This window comes from Schistocerca americana, chromosome X (genome assembly GCF_021461395.2).
Source record: "Schistocerca americana isolate TAMUIC-IGC-003095 chromosome X, iqSchAmer2.1, whole genome shotgun sequence".
Taxonomy (NCBI): Eukaryota; Metazoa; Arthropoda; class Insecta; order Orthoptera; family Acrididae; genus Schistocerca; species Schistocerca americana.
In genome coordinates, this window is record NC_060130.1 from 892723773 (window position 1) to 892743401 (window position 19629).

The 19629-nt window shown below is 41.8% G+C and overlaps 1 protein-coding gene across 1 annotated transcript in view; it reads left to right on the top strand.

The window, feature by feature from the left end:
• LOC124556562 (mucolipin-3-like) overlaps positions 1-19629 on the top strand; it is a 136044-nt gene that overhangs the window by 63956 nt on the left and 52459 nt on the right. Inside the window, exon 7 of the mRNA XM_047130518.1 lies at positions 9960-10078. Coding sequence (XP_046986474.1) covers positions 9960-10078 — 119 coding nt within the window. The remainder of the gene's footprint in view (positions 1-9959; positions 10079-19629) is intronic.

A 19629-nucleotide genomic window follows, 5' to 3' on the forward strand; every position in this document is an offset into this window, starting at 1 on the left:
AGGAATCACAGAAGACATGTACTAATATCTTCTGGTAAAGGATGTCATCGTGATAAAGGAAATCATCAGATGGTGCCAGCATTGTGAGAAAATGCAACAGAAAACATTGGAAGAAACAAGTATGAATGACTCCTGAATATGGTTTGTATGGCAGTTGTGGAAGACCACTATGATCATGACATTGCTCCTCTCGTATTTCAGGTATTGAGAGAAAAGATACAGCATTTTATGGCAACCAGAACTGTTGACACAAGTGAACAATAGATAGCAGCCATGAATGTGAATAATGTGTTCTTATTTTAATAAGAAGTCGCAAAATGGCTGCAATAATTTTGTTTTCCGGTATCTTATATGTATATGCAATTAGCTTTAAATTTGAGTGGTGGTCATTATGGCCTTGGGTTCAGTTGTGTGTGACATCACAGAGTATTATTAATGGTGAGTGGCAGAGTGCACGTGGTCTTTTGTTGGTGGTTTTTGTACATTGGTTGGTCATTGTTGGCGAGTCAACAGCATGTGATGCACAGCTGATCAGCCTCAAGAGTTTAATTCTGTACTTTTCATTGGACTTCAAACAATTTTGTGCGTGATTCTTCTTAAAAAGTTTTGCAACACTGCACACATCTGTTACCAATGTATCTTTACTCTTAATGCTGTCTGCACCTCTTCATGTCTGGTTCTATCAGTATCCTCCTTCACTATATCCCATTTTACTTTTATTTTGTTATCTAACGTGATTATCTTTTTCTCGTAATGCATTTGTTTTGATGTTCCTAATAATATTTTTAATATTTTGCAGTAAGTCTGGTAATAAGTTGTAGCATTAACATTAGAGCCGTTTGAATAACAGATAGTTTCCTTTGTGTTTTACACAATGTGTGTGTTCCTTGAGTAATACAGGACTTCCGTGTATACATTGGTCTAATCTGGGTTAGTATTGGGGCAAAACAGTGTTAAAATAATGTAAGGACTTTGTTAATATAAGCATCACATATTTCATTCATATTGTGAACACTGTATATTTCACACCAGTTCATGTTTTTGAGGAGTGTCCTAAAATAATCAATTTTTGGGTCACTGACTACTGTCTAATTCAGATTTTAGTAGATTTTGTGTCCTGTTCATTATTAAGATTTTAAAAAAGGAACTGCGTGTTTCTGTCAGAGGCCATTGACTATTAGTTTTGCAGTAAATTTTGTTCATTGGGCATTTCAAAAAAGATCTTAATCAGGAGCTGTTTGTGAGGGACTAGCAACACTAGTTGGGAAGTTTACTGTAGGAGCTACAGTGAATGGTAGTATAACTGCCTGTAATAAATTCTTATTGGAAGAGTTTTGAAGAAAATCTGCATTACAATCACCAGTACCAAATATTTCTTTGTTTTTGGCTGTTAAATTGGCCAGTGGAGCTTCAAGGTGATTTATGAACAGGTTAAAGTTACCTAGAGATGCATGGTATACACTTGCTATTATGAAGGATGTATTAAGAAATTCTGCTTCTGTCATACATTCTTCCATGTGCTGCACTAAACGAAATTTAGGGAGTGTCCATTTTCTTATATTTGTGATGATTCCTGATGAATGTGGCAACTTCTTCTTTCGCAATTTTTACTCTACAAAGGTAAGATGCTAACCTAAATCCTGTACCACTTAACACATCTAGAGACAGAGGCAGATTATGTCAACTGAGTAATTATGAAGCTCATCAGTGCAAGTAAGTACTTCATTAATTTTACTTCTTAGTGCTTTAATATTTTGATGCAATAAACTTAATTTCATTCACTTTGACTGAGATAAAACTGGGTGGAAATAAATTTCTGCTGATTGCTGAAACATTTTAAGCAACAGTGTTTTGTGCTGATGCAATAGGCCAAAATTTTGTTGTTTGGTTTCTTTCTCTAACTGGAGGGTTGTTTCAATCCTAATCTCTCTCAAAATTTGGTTTCTTTCTGTCTTTCGGGTGGTGAAGCAGCATGTGCGTGTGCGCGTATGTGTGTGCGTGTGCATGTGACAAAAGGCTGTGGCTGATAGCTATATGTGAGTGTCTCTTTAATTGTGCCTGTCTGCAACTTGATGTGTCTTCTTTATGGTAAGTAGCAATCTGTCTTTTCCTACATTGTTATTACAGTCTGATTTCATTTACACAGTGAGATAAAAACAAGTGGTCTTAGCCCATTATTGCCTGCACCAAATCTGAGTTCATTGTGCATTTCGCTCCATACGATTCTAGTTAAGCCAACAAGTACACCTAACTAGTTCCTTAGTATACACAATTTCTGAAGGACTTAATGACCTGGATGTACTGTGTCGTCTGACCTCCAATGCTTTGCATTGGAATATTAGCTGTGATTTAGTTTCATCCCCTCCTCCTCGTTCTGTATACCCATCATGTTTAGGTGTTTCTTAAAGTTCCCATGGACAGCGATTAGTCTTACCATGAGTTTAATCCCACCTGTTCAAGTCCAGGATTACAGAACTTGTCTACGAACATGGCTCTGACATTGTTAGCTTGACATGATTTTTGTTTGGGCCCTAGTGCAATATTCTACATGGTCCCTCCTGATCCAGTATGTAGTTTTGATTTTACCATTGCCTTGGTGATGGTTAGGACAGATTCCAGTCCAGTTAATGGATTTGTCTCTCCTGTCCTGGCCAGCCTATCAGCATGTTCATTGTCAGATTCCTGAGTGACCGGAGATGCACAACAGGCTTATGCTGTTTCTTCCCTAGTCTCACAAGGGCATTGTAGCATTCTGTAGTGATCTTTGATGTGTTTTCAGGAACGAATGTGGATGCTACGATCCTTGAGCACCTACAAAAGTTCTCCTGGAGGTAAGGTGTTGCTTCCTCACATAAAGTTGTGGGCATTGGCATCACAACCAACCAACAGTTATTCATTCTGCTGTGAGCAGTTGTCAGACAATCTCCCCACTTCCTGGGAAAGGGGAGTACTATCCTTGTAAGGAAGGTAAGCTGAGTCCAATAAAATTTCCCCCGTGCTTCCTTCATCACCCTCTTTCATCCCAATGAACACTAAGTCCCTGGAACAAAAGTACACCTTTGGTTTGAATGACGTTCCATTCTTTACATAAATGCATGTTCTGGATTTATTTAGATTTTAACATAGAAATCAACTTCTCCATTTCCTCAGAATCCTGAAGCATTTCCTTTGTACACGGTGTTTCAAAAAGAATAAACGTATTTTGAACACACACGTGTATTAAAGTGTAAGACATAAAAGTTTCATGGCTATGAAACTGGGGGCACACACTTACAAATCTCTCAAGTTCATTATGTCCTCCATCAGTGACACGACCAATATCATGTCAGTACTCAATTCCTTCCATACTAATGTGTGTGCATTGTCACTGATGTTAGGGCAGTACGGATCTGGTTCTTCAAATCTTCTAGCTTTGGGATAGCGTTGGTGCATAAACATTGTCATTAATCAAACTATGCTATAAGTTGTCACAGGGCATCATATCCAGCTACCACTAAGGGCAACTGAGAAGTTGTAAATTGCTGGCAGTTTGAAGACCAAGCCAATGGCTCAGTAAAGTTTCATTCAGATATTCACACACTTGGTGACGCCAATGAGGGTGTGTCCGATCTTGTTGAAAAAGGTAGTTGTCCTTATTTAACATCAGAAACAACCAGTTTAGTAACATAGCAAGATACTGCTGATGATTAACCACATTTCTGTAAAAGAAGAATGAGTCTAAACAGATGAGTGGGATATAACACAAAACACATTGACTTTTGATGATGAATCTTATACATGTTCAGTGTGGGCATATTGGTTCTATAGGCCCCAAATCCAAACATTGTGTTTGTTTACTTTCCCAGTAATGTGGGAAGTTGCTTCATCACTGAACACAATGCATTAGGCAAAATTGTTGTCATTGTCAATAGCATTCTAAAGGTTGTCAGATAATGCCACATGTTCGCATTTGTCATTGTGACATAGAGCCTGTGATAGTTGTTACTTGTATAGCCTCAGAACCAATTGAGACATCGGGACATACCAAATTGTTGTTATAGGCAGTTTTAAATCCCAAATGGCTTGAGGAATTGATTTTGTAGAAGTATGTTGGAAATCAGTTTGAATTCATGTGACATTTTTGGCAGCAAAATCAGGGTGGTCAGGACTCTGTCCTTTACGTCCTGTGCCTACAAACTGTTGATACCATCTGTGAATGTTCCATCTGTTTGGAGGATCAATTTGGTACCTCAATCTGAAATGTCTTTGCATTGTAATCACAGAATTACACTTCACAAACTCAAGAATGCGAAACGATTTCTGCTACAGAGTAGCTATTTTCCAACATAGGATGGCAACCAAGCAAAGAGAAGACAACTGACATACACTCCTGGAAATTGAAATAAGAACACCGTGAATTCATTGTCCCAGGAAGGGGAAACTTTATTGACACATTCCTGGGGTCAGATACATCACATGATCACACTGACAGAACCACAGGCACATAGACACAGGCAACAGAGCATGCACAATGTCGGCACTAGTACAGTGTATATCCACCTTTCGCAGCAATGCAGGCTGCTATTCTCCCATGGAGACGATCTTAGAGATGCTGGATGTAGTCCTGTGGAACGGCTTGCCATGCCATTTTCACCTGGCGCCTCAGTTGGTCCAGCGTTCGTGCTGGACGTGCAGACCGCGTGAGACGACGCTTCATCCAGTCCCAAACATGCTCAATGGGGGACAGATCCGGAGATCTTGCTGGCCAGGGTAGTTGACTTACACCTTCTAGAGCACGTTGGGTGGCACGGGACACATGCGGACGTGCATTGTCCTGTTGGAACAGCAAGTTCCCTTGCCGGTCTAGGAATGGTAGAACGATGGGTTCGATGACGGTTTGGATGTACCGTGCACTATTCAGTGTCCCCTCGACGATCACCAGTGGTGTACGGCCAGTGTAGGAGATCGCTCCCCACACCATGATGCCGGGTGTTGGCCCTGTGTGCCTCGGTCGTATGCAGTCCTGATTGTGGCGCTCACCTGCACGGCGCCAAACACGCATACGACCATCATTGGCACCAAGGCAGAAGCGACTCTCATCGCTGAAGACGACACGTCTCCATTCGTCCCTCCATTCGCGCCTGTCGCGACACCACTGGAGGCGGGCTGCACGATGTTGGGGCGTGAGCGGAAGACGGCCTAACGGTGTGCGGGACCGTAGCCCAGCTTCATGGAGACGGTTGCGAATGGTCCTCGCCGACACCCCAGGAGCAACAGTGTCCCTAATTTGCTGGGAAGTGGCGGTGCGGTCCCCTACGGCACTGCGTAGGATCCTACGGTCTTGGCGTGCATCCGTGCGTCGCTGCGGTCCGGTCCCAGGTCGACGGGCACGTGCACCTTCCGTCGACCACTGGCGACAACATCGATGTACTGTGGAGACCTCACACCCCACGTGTTGAGCAATTCGGCGGTACGTCCACCCGGCCTCCCGCATGCCCACTATACGCCTTCGCTCAAAGTCCGTCAACTGCACATACGGTTCACGTCCGCGCTGTCGCGGCATGCTACCAGTGTTAAAGACTGCGATGGAGCTCCGTATGCCACGGCAAACTGGCTGACACTGACGGCGGCAGTGCACAAATGCTGTGCAGCTAGCGCCATTTGACGGCCAACACCGCGGTTCCTGGTGTGTCCGCTGTGCCGTGCGTGTGATCATTGCTTGTACAGCCCTCTCGCAGTGTCCGGAGCAAGTATGGTGGGTCTGACACACCGGTGTCAATGTGTTCTTTTTTCCATTTCCAGGAGTGTATATTGGCAATGCATGTAAACCAGACAGTATTCATTCCTCCAGTAACAAAGCTGCAGCACGCTGATCAGTATTTTGACAACACAATTCTTTTTAATATGTATATTCCTTTTTAAACACACTGTATAGATATGGTTCCTAGATCACGGCCATGTCCACCTCATGTCTTATCAGATGATGACTCAGGGTGTCAGTTGCTGCTTTACTTTGTTGCACATTTATGTGCAACACTTGCAGCCTCCAACTTGCCACCATGGTTGCTTCAGATGTCTTTGATTATCATGTTAGTAACGTGAGAGAACCCTTAGTATAGTTCCAGGTCCTGTTTTTGCATTGCCCTCGGGGACTTTTTCACCAACTTCCACCACAAGTGTTTGGCCATCAGATAAAATCTTTATTACTCTTAATTACCCTCTGGTCCTCTGTCATGACCTAGTTCTGCACCCATACTTTCTCAAACAGTCTATAGAGGAGTACCCTTAAGCAGTTTTGGTATCCATATTGATACCTTTGTGGGCCTGAAGAGCTCAGTCGCTGTCTTGACAAGCACCTTCACCCCCTCCCACAGAGATATCGTGGGCACCATGACTTTAAACCAATCCACTGTTTCCATCTTCTCACAAATAAAGATAAAACCATGTTTGTCCAGACAGACCTTCCTGAGTTTGGTATGTGGACTTAGAGCCTCCCCAATCTTCTCAGAGAGAAGCAGCTCCACCTGCTGCTTGGTTATGCTGGCCAGTGGATGTCCGTATTGGGTAACTGCCCTCCTGAAAACTGAGACTGTAGACCATATGTCTGTTTCCCTTTTTCTTGCCTTGCTTCTTCCTGGCTCCAATTATCATGAGAACTAGGAGAATTAGATTCCTACTGCGTTCTCTTGTTGTGTGTCTTAGGGGAAGAAGAGGTCTGTTTACCCCCTTCACCCTGAGAGGTTTTTTTTAAAAAGTCTTAGGCTCAAGACCTTTTTATTCCATCCAGTTATGTTTAGGTACCCAGTCTTTCCCATCCTTTCCATTTTGTTCTATAAGTAGTTTTCTCTTTTAAGCATTAGGAAAGGGTTTAATCTTGACCCGTTCCAACTTCTCTGTGACAATTTCCACATATAGGACTGGTTCATCACCTGATAAAGCTGTGGAAACAGCTCCCATCACTTCCAGCCCCAATTTTTGGGTGTTTGAGGTCTCACCAAGTTTCTCAGTTTTTGTTTTATTTTGTTGTGTGTTCTCCATTTTGGTCTCAAAAGAATTAGGAATTTATTTGGTTGACACTACAGAGCACCATGTGGTCCAAGGCTAATTACTCAGGAAGATTGCTTGTATCCGTGAGGCTTCATTAATGTCACATCTTCCCATGTGCCACACACCCCTCAACACAGATCATGTCACTCCTTGGACTGGGTATCTGAGCATTTAAGGAAAGACTTTGGGAGTGAATATGAGAAAGGTGAACTTTTGGAATGGATATGGGAAAGGTGAGGCATTTTGAGACACTGGTTCACCCACTGAGGCCTGTCTAGAATGGGAGACCCTACCAGTAGCTGCCCTACAGCCAGCATAGTCCTCGGCTTTATGCAAATATACAAGCCTCTCTGCCCGCATGGCCAATGCTTAGAGAGAGAGGTGCCACCTGGAGAGATATTCCAATCTAAATAACTTACCTTTATGAGAACACAAAAACTCACATGCTGTACCTTAACAATGTTGCAGAGGCTAATCAAGAAATGATCCCCATTTTTAAAACAATTGACATCTGCAAATGTTTGGACACAGTATGCAATGGTGGCAGGATGTAAAAACTTATTCCATGAGTACTTCAAAGGTAAAGCTAAAGTCATTAAATGCTATGCATTGTGTTGCAAAATACATTGCCATATATAAACTTGCAAAAGATAGATTTGTTTGTTTTTTAACACTTTGACCAACATAATTCTTATGGCAAAGAAATGTAATGAACAAATTGTAACAATAATTCTTAAAAAGGAAATTCAGTCTTAAAGGTTTGTTACACTTTTTGTTATTCATTGTATAATACTAAGAAAAATTGGTAGTCCATCAAAGGCCTTGCAATCAAAGAGTATGGAAACTGAAGCTGAATATGACCTCTTAGTAACTGCATTGTCAGAAACAGCAACAAAGGATTGTCACATAAATTGTGTGACAAATCTCTCAACATTTGTGATTTGTGAAAGATGCAGCATGTAGTGTAAATTCCTTGTCAAACAAATAAAAAAACTTTGTCAGTCTCTCATCCATGTATAGCTTATCATACAGTAATTATACTTGCAGTGATTTTTACCCAAAGATTAACACCCTTTATTCTCAGTTACATAAATTATATCAAGGAATAAAGGAAGGTACACATACAGAGTCATAAAACTCTTGTTCATATCTACCATCTGAAACAAAAATCTTACAAATGAAGCATTTAAGTATACAAGTATATTTTCTAATGCCATTTCATCTCTCCTGCCAGCATACCTTATTTTGATAAAAACATCATTTAAAGTGCAAATTTTGAAACTCATTGGTGTAAAAGACAGCAAGTATGTTATTAGTGAAATGTAGGTAATTGGTATTGTTACCCTGATGTTTTTGCAGCAATTCTGAAGCATCTATCAGCACCTGTGACCCTTGAGAAAGCTGAGCTTCTTTTTCTGAACTGAAAATCATTTTTAAAAAGGGTTGATTTTCCATTATGAGTCAATAACAGTTACGTGGTTTGGTGGTGCTTTCAATAGAAAATGAAACAGCACCTTATTTGAATTTTTCTAATATAATAGACTTTCCTGTAGATTCATATTTTGGTGACTTGGGACAAGAGGAAGTAGATGGAGAAACGGGGGGAGGGGGGAGGACGACATTAGGTCATTAGGTACATGACCTGGAGCCCCCATGAGGCAGAAAGAAGTGTGTTGGACAAATTACCCTGACACAGGACTTTCTCCTACAGCAAATAGACTCAGCAGTATATCACTAGCAGTAGAGCACATTTTAGTTGGTAGTATTTTATTTGCTGACAAGGAAGCAGGCCTTAAACTACCCATGGAGCTGCTCTCTATTTGAGATATTTGACAAGTGTAGCAAGGAGTTTTAAAGTTTTGTGAGGCAATAAGACTAATTTCTAAAATATTAGGAGATGTATTTTAACCGGCATCGGATAACCTGGCTCTTCCCTATTTTTGCAGAAGTGGTGTGCGGACCACAAGCATTGACAAATAAATTGGACTAATTTCAGTCCACTACTTCATTTTTAATATTCTCCCGTTTTACTAATATCTTTAAACATTGTGATTTTATCATACTATGGGTGGTGGTGGTGATTGTTGTTGTTGTTGTTGTTTCAAAACTGTCCTAAAGGAATTGTGGAAATTGACCTACCCCTCCTATTGAGAGATGCTGATAATCTGAATGGTCTTTCTATGTGACAGATACTGTGCACACGCTAGCCTTGAGGTAATGATCCAGTAAAAGCCAGCATTATCTCTAGTCCAGTTGATGTAAGTGGAAGAAGATAATGTGGATAGAATTTATAAAATGTGAATTACAAGTTAGAATTTGAGAGAGAAATAGATCTACTTGTGCACATCTCCTGTTTTGGGCATTACTACCCTCGCAAACAGATACCAACACACCCCAAAAGAATGAGGGTGTTATTGCAAAGAATACTATGAAAACTATAAAACAGGAAGTGACAATTTTGAAAAAAGGAAGAGAAAATTTTTCGTAATCAAACCGTCTGCCGAAAGTTGTTTTCTTTTCAGCTTCGTAAAGCATTCTTTTGGTGTTAGAGATTCAACATGATCTATTAAAACTGTGCACACCAACAAATTGTTCTCACTGAAACATCTCAAATATTTATTGTTCATCCCAACTGACTGTGTACAGATGCTCAAGATTGAAACATCATTTTTTCATCTGTTGTCACTTAATTTTTTAATTTTGTACTGTGAAAGTTTGAGAAGAGGCACATGGGTTTGGGGGGTGTGTGTGTGTGTGTGTGTGTGTGTGTGTGTGTGTGTGTGTGTGTGTGTGTGTGTGTGTGAGAGAGAGAGAGAGAGAGAGAGAGAGAGAGAGAGAGAGAGAGAGAGATAAAGGGGGTTGTAGAGTTACATGTATATACTGTAAAAAATTACTGTGCATGTTGTGATGGGCTGTTTCCTTTTTCTTCACAGCGGATAATAAGCTCGATTCGATTCTCAGGACCATACTAAATTCATTCGTGATCATCATATGCAGTGCATCCTTGGTTCTCTGCAGCAGAGCAATTTATCGAGCTCAAGAACTGAAGTGGGTAAATATTGACTCTAATCTAATAAATAGTTGATTGTTTTTAGTCTAACTTTTATCATGTCCAAGTAGTCTTATTAATGTGAAGAAACAAATATTTGTGTGAGAATAGCTCAGTGCTCACCTTATAGACCATGCATCTAACATCTGTGATGTCACACACTACTGAACCCAAGTCGCGCGCACACACACACATTTATAATTTCTATCATTCAAATTTAAAGATAAGTGTGTGTGTGTGTGTGTGTGTGTGTGTGTGTGTGTGTGTGTGTGTGTGTGTGTGTAAAGATACCACAAAACAGAAAATTATTGCAAGGAAATGGAAGACCTACAGCCATCTTTGTCATCATTTATTGTGCAACTACCATCTTCAGGTGTTAGTTGATGCTGAAGGGGTTATCATGATCCATATATATGGTGCATCAGTGGCCAACTATTGGTTTAAGTAGACTATATGTAACTGTAATGTCATCTATCCAACCGTCGGCTGACTCCGGTTGACATCTGCTGGAGCTAAATTTATCATCCACAATGAAGACAATGAGTGTCATCGTATTTAATTTACAGTGCAACATTTTCTCTGTACTGTCACAATTTGATAGCTACTGTCAGTACAATAACAATGGCTAGACCTATCACAACAGAGGTGGCCATAATAGAGAACATCATGCAAGTAAACCTACTCAAGGGATACACTTTGAAAGTAATGGGCTTCCAATATGTTGTAGTGTAGAGCAAAAAGATACATTTCTTACATATGCCTGTATGACCTTTAAGAGGGTGAAACACACCCTTGAAAACAATTAAGTAATATTTATCAGTGAATATTGTTGAAATGGTAATAGATATAAAAAAAAATGAATGTCTAATAAATGTTCTATGGTGTCTAATGTTTGTTACAACGGTACACCCAGGTTTGTCAAAAAAGCCATTTTTTTTCAAAATCCTGTCCTCTCCCCCCTCTATTTTGTTTACATTTTGCCCTCAGGGCTCAGCATTCGTTTGCTGAGTACAGGCTGGGTGACACCGGGATTCCTGAGCTGGGGCTGGTAATCGCCACCAGTCCTCTGTACTGGTAATCTCTGGGCATGCTTCAGTGACCGCCATGTGGCACAGTGGTGGAACATTGTGTGTCTCAGGGATTGAGGATCTTGGCTTGACAGCTCGGATCGCGAGGATGAAATGAACATCTATAAAACACCTTTCAATTTCAAGGTGTGCTACACATTGATGAGATGCATGGCTGTTGAGTTGGAACAGTCATTAGCAGGCAACCTCAGGGGAGCCTGCCGCACCTCAGTTGTATAAGGCTTACTCAGGCACGTGGGACTCTGTCAGAGCGAACCTTTACTTCCATAGCTGCTCATGGGACTGAAATGGATCCTCCGAAATATTTCTTTTCCTCCTCCCAGCGGAAATGATGGACTGCAGGGAGGTACCACCACCCAAGCTAACAGCAGGGCTTGTATAGCCAGTCGTCCTGATTCAGTCCATAGTAACAGACTGCATGCTGTTTTGCAGAATGTGTTTCTTATAGTTAAAAGCAAAAAGGATAGTTTTGAGAAAGTTTCTTGATTTTCATACAGAAAGGCTTAGAAAGCATTGCTGGCACCTTAAAATCTGTTAAGCACTTGTGCAATGGGGCTCGGTTGGTTGAAACATCTAGCTCACAAGTAAAGAACCCTCAGAAAGCTCAGTGCTTTGGGGAGTATGTGATAGATACTGAAGTGCACAACACCTTGAACTACAGCAATGGTGTTGTGGCTTGCAGGGATCTAGTTGGCATTCCCCAAGAAGAACTGAAAGCTAAGTGGTCCCGGGAAGGCATGCAAAATGTTAAGAAATGGTTGGATGACGATCTTGAGAAATCACTCTTTTTATCCTTACTTTTAACTGCAAAAAACTACCAGAGCATTTCATGGCAGGTTCCCTACGCCTAAGTGTATGGCCTTATTTCCCAAATCCAATGTGGTGTTTTGAATGCCAGACCTTTGGGTACACTACTCTTGGTTGTAATTGAGAAGCCACTTTCGTGAAATGTGGTGAAACCTCCCATGATGGAATTGGTTGTTCCTGTCCCCAAAATGTGTCAACTGCTCTGGGAGTAACCCTGGGTGGAGTAGTAACTGCGGAGTTTTCCTTGAGGAGCAGGAGATACAGGAAATGAAAACGTCAAAGCACATCCCATATTGTGAAGCCAAGATTATAAAAGTCCATGCAGCCACCCATGTTCACTGCCTCATTTTCTTCCATTCTGAAACAGTCAGTCCGGAAGGCTGATGCAGCTACACTAATGGAGGTTGCGAGTTTCAGCACTAGCACCTGCGTTTGTCAATGCACTTGTGCTGGTGCAGTTCCATTGAAGCCTGGCCCTCCCCCCAGAACTTCAGGACAGGCTGTGGTTGCAGACATTGTGGAACTTCCTGCCGTTCCACAGGTAAAGTCTTTTGCACCACCCCGTGCTACTACAACCACAACCTTTACCCAAAAAATCACTTGAAGGCGAGTAAACGCCCACTGAAGGAGACAGGAGGTACCCAGTCCAACAATATTGACATAATCCTATCTGACGTCTCTCTTCAATGTCCTTCAGAGGTGATGGAACTTGATGTTGGACTGCAGCAATCATCTTGCCTCAAGACTGAGCCTCCACCCATTGTGGGCTCTCCTTCCTGGCAGAAAGCCAAGCTTAAAGTGTTAACCCAAGATAGGTGGCTCCCATTATACAATGGAACATTAATGGGTTCTGGACACATGTGGAGGAACTGAAATTCCTAGCACAGCAATGCATGTTTGCAGGAAACATATTTTAAAGCATCTGATGCCCCTTTACTCTGTGGCTATACGCTCTATTGCAAGGATGACATGACTGAGGAAAGGGCTGTTCTCCCCCTGGCTACTGACCTGCAAGCCATTGCCATTGAAATTCGCGTGTGTCAGAGGATCATTGTTTGTGCCCTTTATCTGCCTCTGCAAAATGCAGTAGGCTCTGAGGCTCTCACAGATCTCATAGACCAAATGCACTGATGATTTCTCCTACTGGGTGATTTCAATGGTCATCATGTTTTTTGGGGCTTGATCTCTACTTTCCTTCACGATCAGGATTTGGAGGGCCTAATGACATCCCACGAGCTGTGCATCCTTAACACAGGTACATCCACCGGGTCATTCACCGCCATTGACCTCTCCTCGTGCTCTCCTGCCCTTGTAGACTCTGTTCAGTGAGAAGTCACTGACAACCTTCATTCAAATGACCACTTCCAACTCTGTATTCACCTATTGAATGGAGCATTATGTGACGAGCAGCCAGCACACTGGATGGTTAACAGGGCTAACTGGACACTGTTTACACAGTTTACTGTGTTTGATCATGACAACCGTGTCCAGGAATGGGTGGACCACATTTCACATGTGATCCATCATGTCACTGACTTACCCAACCCCAAGCCCTCAGGTCATCTTTGGAGACAACCTGTACATTGGTGGACCGGTGATTGCCACTTAGAAATCCAGGCCAGGCATGCAGCACTTCAGCAGTTTAAGTACCGCCTGACAGCAGGGAACCTCACAGCATTTAGTGTCGCAAGAGCCAAGGCTCGACATGTAATTCAGGAGAGCAAGAAAACATCATGGCAAGCCTTCCTGGACTCCATAAATCATTCTACTTGTTCTACAAAAGTATGAGAAGCCATCAGGAGGATTTCCAGTAAACAGAGTCATCTACCAATAGTAGCAGAGATGAAATAGTGATGTCTCCAAGCAGTGCCCAGAGATATCACTCAGACACTGGCAGAGAATTTTGCACAAACTCTTGCTAATGCCAGCCAGGATCCAACATTTTGTCACTACTGTACAACTGTAGAAAGGGGACAATTTGACTTTAGATCCAACATTTCTGAGACTTACAGCTACCCTTTCTTCTTGTCCGATCTGGACTCTGCTCTGTCTGAGACTCGTGATACTGCACCCGATCGCGACCAAATGTGGTACTACATGGTTCAACATGTGGAGTAAGTACACCCCAAATCCAGGTTTTAACCATCTGCCACCCTGGCTGCTGCAGAGGTCCAGAGTAATTTTTGATTTAATGCAGTACAGGAGGGATTGTACATCTGTCTCTGTATTTAATGTGACACTTTTTGACATTTTATCTGAGAACCACAACTATGTAGCTGTCTTTATGGATGGGCCTAAGCAGGGGGACACTGTTGTTCACTCTGTCATTTTCCCAGATCGTGTCCTCAAGATCAGAATGCCTCAAGAATTTACTGGCTTTGACGCAGAATTATATGCAATCTTGGGGTGCCTTTCTTCTGCTGGGTACCAGGGCACATATGTATTACAGGTAATGAAAGGGTTCATCTAGCAGCCAAGGAGATGTTATGATTCTCAGTTCTTCCAGTGTACCATCCCCCTGCATGCTGTTACCTCACTGTTGAGGTACAGTGTCATGCATCAATGGGAAGACAAGTGGCTGGAAGTAACTGACAATAAGCTCTGTGTAGTAAAGCACACAACTTGGCTGTGGCATACTTCCTTCCAGTCACGTAGAAGTAATGAGATAGTCCTTACTCGTCTTTGCATAGGCCACATCCTTATGGCGCATAGCTTCTTACTCCAGCAAGAGGACGCTCCAGTGTGTGGTGCTTGTGGTGTACAGGTAACTGTGCACCACATCTTATTGTACTACATTCTAATTTCCAACCAGTGGGCTGTGACGGATTTGCCAAAGGATCTGCCCACTATTTTAGGTAATGTTCAAGCAAATATGGTTAGAGTTTTTAAGTTTTGTGAATTATCCAACATTTTTAACAAGATTTTAGAACATTAAAACAAAAACCAAGGTGACTATCTTACCGAAGTTTTTTGAAGTGATTAGCTAGTCACATTTCCCTGTTCTTTCCTTTTAGTTCTTCTGTGTTTTTTGTTTTCTCTGTGTTTTAATTTAATGCCTAGCTACTTTCCTTCTTTTCTCATTTTGCGTAGTGCACATGAGATAGTACCGTATTCACTCAAATCTAAGCCTCACTTGAGTCTAAGCCGCACCTGAAAAATGAAACTCGAAATCAAGGGAAAAAAAATTTTCCCGAATCTAAGCCACTCCTGAAATTTGAGACTCGAAATTCAAGGTGAGAGAAAAGTTTTAAACTGCCCCTCCAAATCGAAACGAAGTTGGTCCATTTTAGCATGAAACACAATTGAGGTCCAATAGATGAAGATACAGTTACAGTAGTTTGGTTCGAGTCGTAAGCTTAACAGTTAAGCTTTATCAAGTATCCATTGCTATGTGTCAGGCGCTCCGTCTGTATTTATACGAGTACCCTTCCATTTTCACGTGCTTCGTCTGGTTTGAATTGATTGCTTATTTTGCTTTGATCCGATAAGTGTAGTTCTCTTTGTTATAGGTGTTTGTCACTCTAAGCTGAAAATGCATTATTGTACTGTGTCGTGCATTGTTTGTCGCATTCTGATGATGAGTGTTTACGACCTGTTGCCGCTCACAGCATGGCTTGCTTTTGTGCGCGCTACCGCGGCTTACAATAAAAAAAAGAGAGGAATTGTCTCGTAAGCAAAACAATGGCAAGAGACTGCTATTTGTTGTTACTTACACTGCTGCTTTCTTTGATAATGATCAACAGGAACCAAATAATAGACTGCGTAAGATAGATGATGTTCTGAACGAGAGTTTAGCAAAAATTTTTCTCAGTTTGAAAATCTGTGCAGATGCCTCTTTAGTACATTACATTCTGCACAGAAATTAGTCATCTTAGATTTAAAAATCTAGTCAGTTGCAGTGCTTCATTTCTGACTGTATCACTATTCAGCAAAAGAATAATACAAATGTAAACATGACATGATATGTATATTCTTCTGCGTTTGCTGTTGTCTCACTCTAGTTTTGTAGTTTATTAGGCAGACAGGATTTAAATGAGAGAGCAGCAAACACGAAAGAATACATGGCATAATGTTTACATTCTTCTACCTTTTCTTTTAATTTATTTACTGATGCAGAGGTTTTGGCACCAGTATTTATCTTTGTGCATGCAAAGCATACCTGTGTAGCGGTACATATATTCGACGGCAGAAGTTCGTTGTGGTAGCACCTACCAACATTTTTCAGAACTTCCGCTTACTTTGCACTCGATTCTAAGCTGCAGGCAGTCTTTTGGATTACAAAAACCGGAAAAAAGTGCGGCTTAGATTCGAGTAAATAGGGTAACTCTGTGGTCATTTTGAGTGCACGAGTGTGAAACAATCTGAGTTTATCTCCACATTCATTTGTTTAGATAAGTGTAATGGTGCTGATTACCTTGCTGTTGTGCACCCATAACACACACACACACACACACACACACACACACACACACACACACCTTATTTACATTTCAACATTTGGCTAATATCAAAATTTATAACCCAGCATAACAATTGGCCTTGGGGCGCGCACGCACCCATTGGGCGTATCTACAGTAATACAGAGTTAGTTACAGCTTACTTCCAACAAATGTGTCTTTGGAATACCACTTAATCATATACACTACTGGCCATTAAAATTGCTACACCACGAAGATGACATGATACAGACGCAAAATTTAACCGACAGGAAGAATATGTTGTGATATGCAAATGATTAGCTTTTCAGAGCATTCAGACAAGGTTGGCGTCAGTGGCCACACCTACAACGTGCTGACATGAGGAATGTTTCCAACTGATTTCTCATACTCAAACAGCACTTGACCGGCGTTGCCTGGTGAAACGTTGTTGTCATCCCTCTTGTAAGGAGGAGAAATGCGTACCATCAGGTTTCCGACTTTGATAAAGGTTGGATTGTAGCCTATCGCGATTGCGGTTTATCGTATCGCGACACTGCTGCTCGCATTGGTCGAGATCCAATGACTGTTAGCAGAATATGGAATCGGTGGGTTCAGGAGGGTATTGCGGAACGTCATGCTGGATCCCAATGGCCTCGTATCACTAGCAGTCGAGATGACAGGCCTTTTACCTGCATGGCTGTAACAGATCGTGCAGCCACGTCTCGATCCCTGAGTCATCAGATGGGGACGTTTGCAAGAGAACAACCATCTGCACGAACAGTTCGACGACATTTGCAGCAGCATGGACAAAGAGTTCAGAGACCATGGCTGCGGTTACCCTTGACGCTGCATCGCAGACAGGAGCGCCTGTGATGTTGTACTCAACACCGAACCTGGGTGCACGAATGGCAAAAACGTCATTTTTTCGGATGAATCCAGGTTCTGTTTACTGCATCATGATGGTCGCATCCATGTTTGGCAACATCGCGGTGAACACACATTGGAAGCATGTATTCATCATTGCCATATGGGCATATCACCCGGCGTGATGGTATGGGGTGCCATTGGTTACATGTCTCGGTCACCTCTTGTTCGCATTGACGGCACTTTGAACAGTGGAGGTTAAATTTCAGATGTGTTATGACCCGTGGCTCTACCCTTCATTCGATCCCTGTGAAACCCTACATTTCAGCAGGATAATGCACGACTGCATGTTGCAGATCCTGTACGAGCCTTTCTGGATACAGAAAATGTTAGACTGCTGCTCTGGGCAGCACATTCTCCAGATCTCTCACCAATGGAAAACGTCTGGTCAATGGTAGTTGAGCAACTGGCTAGTCACGATACACCAGTCACTACTCTTGAGAACTGTGGTATCGTGCTGAAGCTGCATGGGCAGCTGTACCTGTACACTCCATCCAAGCTCTGTTTGACTCAATGTCCAGGCGTATCAAGGCCGTTATTATGGACAGAGGTGGTTGTTCTGGGTACTGATTTCTCAGGATCTATGCACCCAAATTGCGTGAAAATGTAATCACATGTCAGTTCTAGTATAATATATTTGTCCAATGAATACCTTTTTATCATCGGCATTTCTTCTTGGTGTAGCAATTTTAATGGCCAGTAGTGTAAGATTGAATTTTGTGCTAATGATGCTATACGTTTTGCTATTAAAGTTTTGAAATGAAAAACAAAATAGTGGATGGGGGGAGGACCATTTCAACCGATCAGGGTACTCTGCTGTACTGTACATTGAAAACCATAGAACTTTCATTGGAAATTTTGATATCTGTTACTGTCAAGTGGTATTCATTCAGAAATATTACACTTGATTATTATTATTATTTTTTCCCAAGGTAGTGGTTTAACCACTTAACAGCCATATGAGCATGTATAAAAAAAAATTTGCATGTCCTATTTTCCTCAATACTAAAACATATTCAAAGCCGATCAAAATTGAACTGTATCCCTAGATTTACTTTTCTGTTAATTCAGGGGAATCTAACATACTAAACCAGAAACAGAAAAATGAACTATAGGAAATATTATTTAAGTATTGAGCTGTATGTCTGGATAACCCTTGGAGTGACGTGATCACATGTTTAACATGAAAGATAAGCCTGCCTTTTTTTGCACACCATGTGTTATACATATGAGTGTTCACATAGCAATAGAAGATTGAAAATGGTATTATAGAACATAGTTTGAGTACATATATTAATCCCTTATTAGTTGTGAGAAAATGAAATGGATGTGTTTGATTGGTATTAGATGGTAGGACTTTGAATAAGCATACTGAGACTGAAAGAGACAGACCTGTTAGTATGGAAGAATTGCTATCTAAGTTTGAACAAACAGCCCTCCCCCCCCCTCCCCCCCCCTCCCCCCCCCCCCCCCTCCCCAGTTTGACAGATGGATACTGGCAAGTTCCCCTATATAAGGATTCTAGACTCTGCACTGCATTTTTGTTCAATTGAAAGCCTTATCTTTTTAGGGTACTTCCCACTGTTTTAAATATCTGTAGTGGTTTTCATACAGACCTTAGACAAAGCAAGCATTGGGTATGAATGTAGGTAAACCAAATCACTTACTGATGATACTTCCAAGGAATGTTTAGAGTGGGAAGGTGTAAAACATGTACTTATTTCAAAATACCACCCACAATCCAATCCCTCTAAAGAACTATGAATGATACAGGAAGATTGTCATTTCTATTGTTATCATCTACATCCATACTCCGCAAGCCATCTGATGGTGTGTGGCGGAGGGTACCTTGAGTACCTCTATCGGTTCTCCCTTCTATTCCAGTCTCATATTGTTCGTGGAAAGAAGGATTGTCGGTATGCTTCTGTGTGGGCTCTAATCTCTCTGATTTTATCCTCATGGTCTCTTCGCGAAATACCCGTAGGAGGGAGCAATATACTGCTTGACTCTTCGGTGGAGGTATGTTCTCAAAACTTGAACAAAAGCCTGTACCGAGCTACTGAGCGTCTCTCCTGCAGAGTCTTCCACTGGAGTTTATCTTTCATCTCCGTAACACTTTCGCGATTGCTAAATGATCCTGTAATGAAGCGCGCTGCTCTCCGTAGGATCTTCTCTATCTCTTCTATCAACCCTATCTCGTACGGATCCCACACCGGTGAGCAGTATTCAAGCAGTGGGCAAACAAGTGTACTGTAACCGACTTCCTTTGTTTTCGGACTGCATTTCCTTAAGATTCTTCCAATGAATCTCAGTCTCG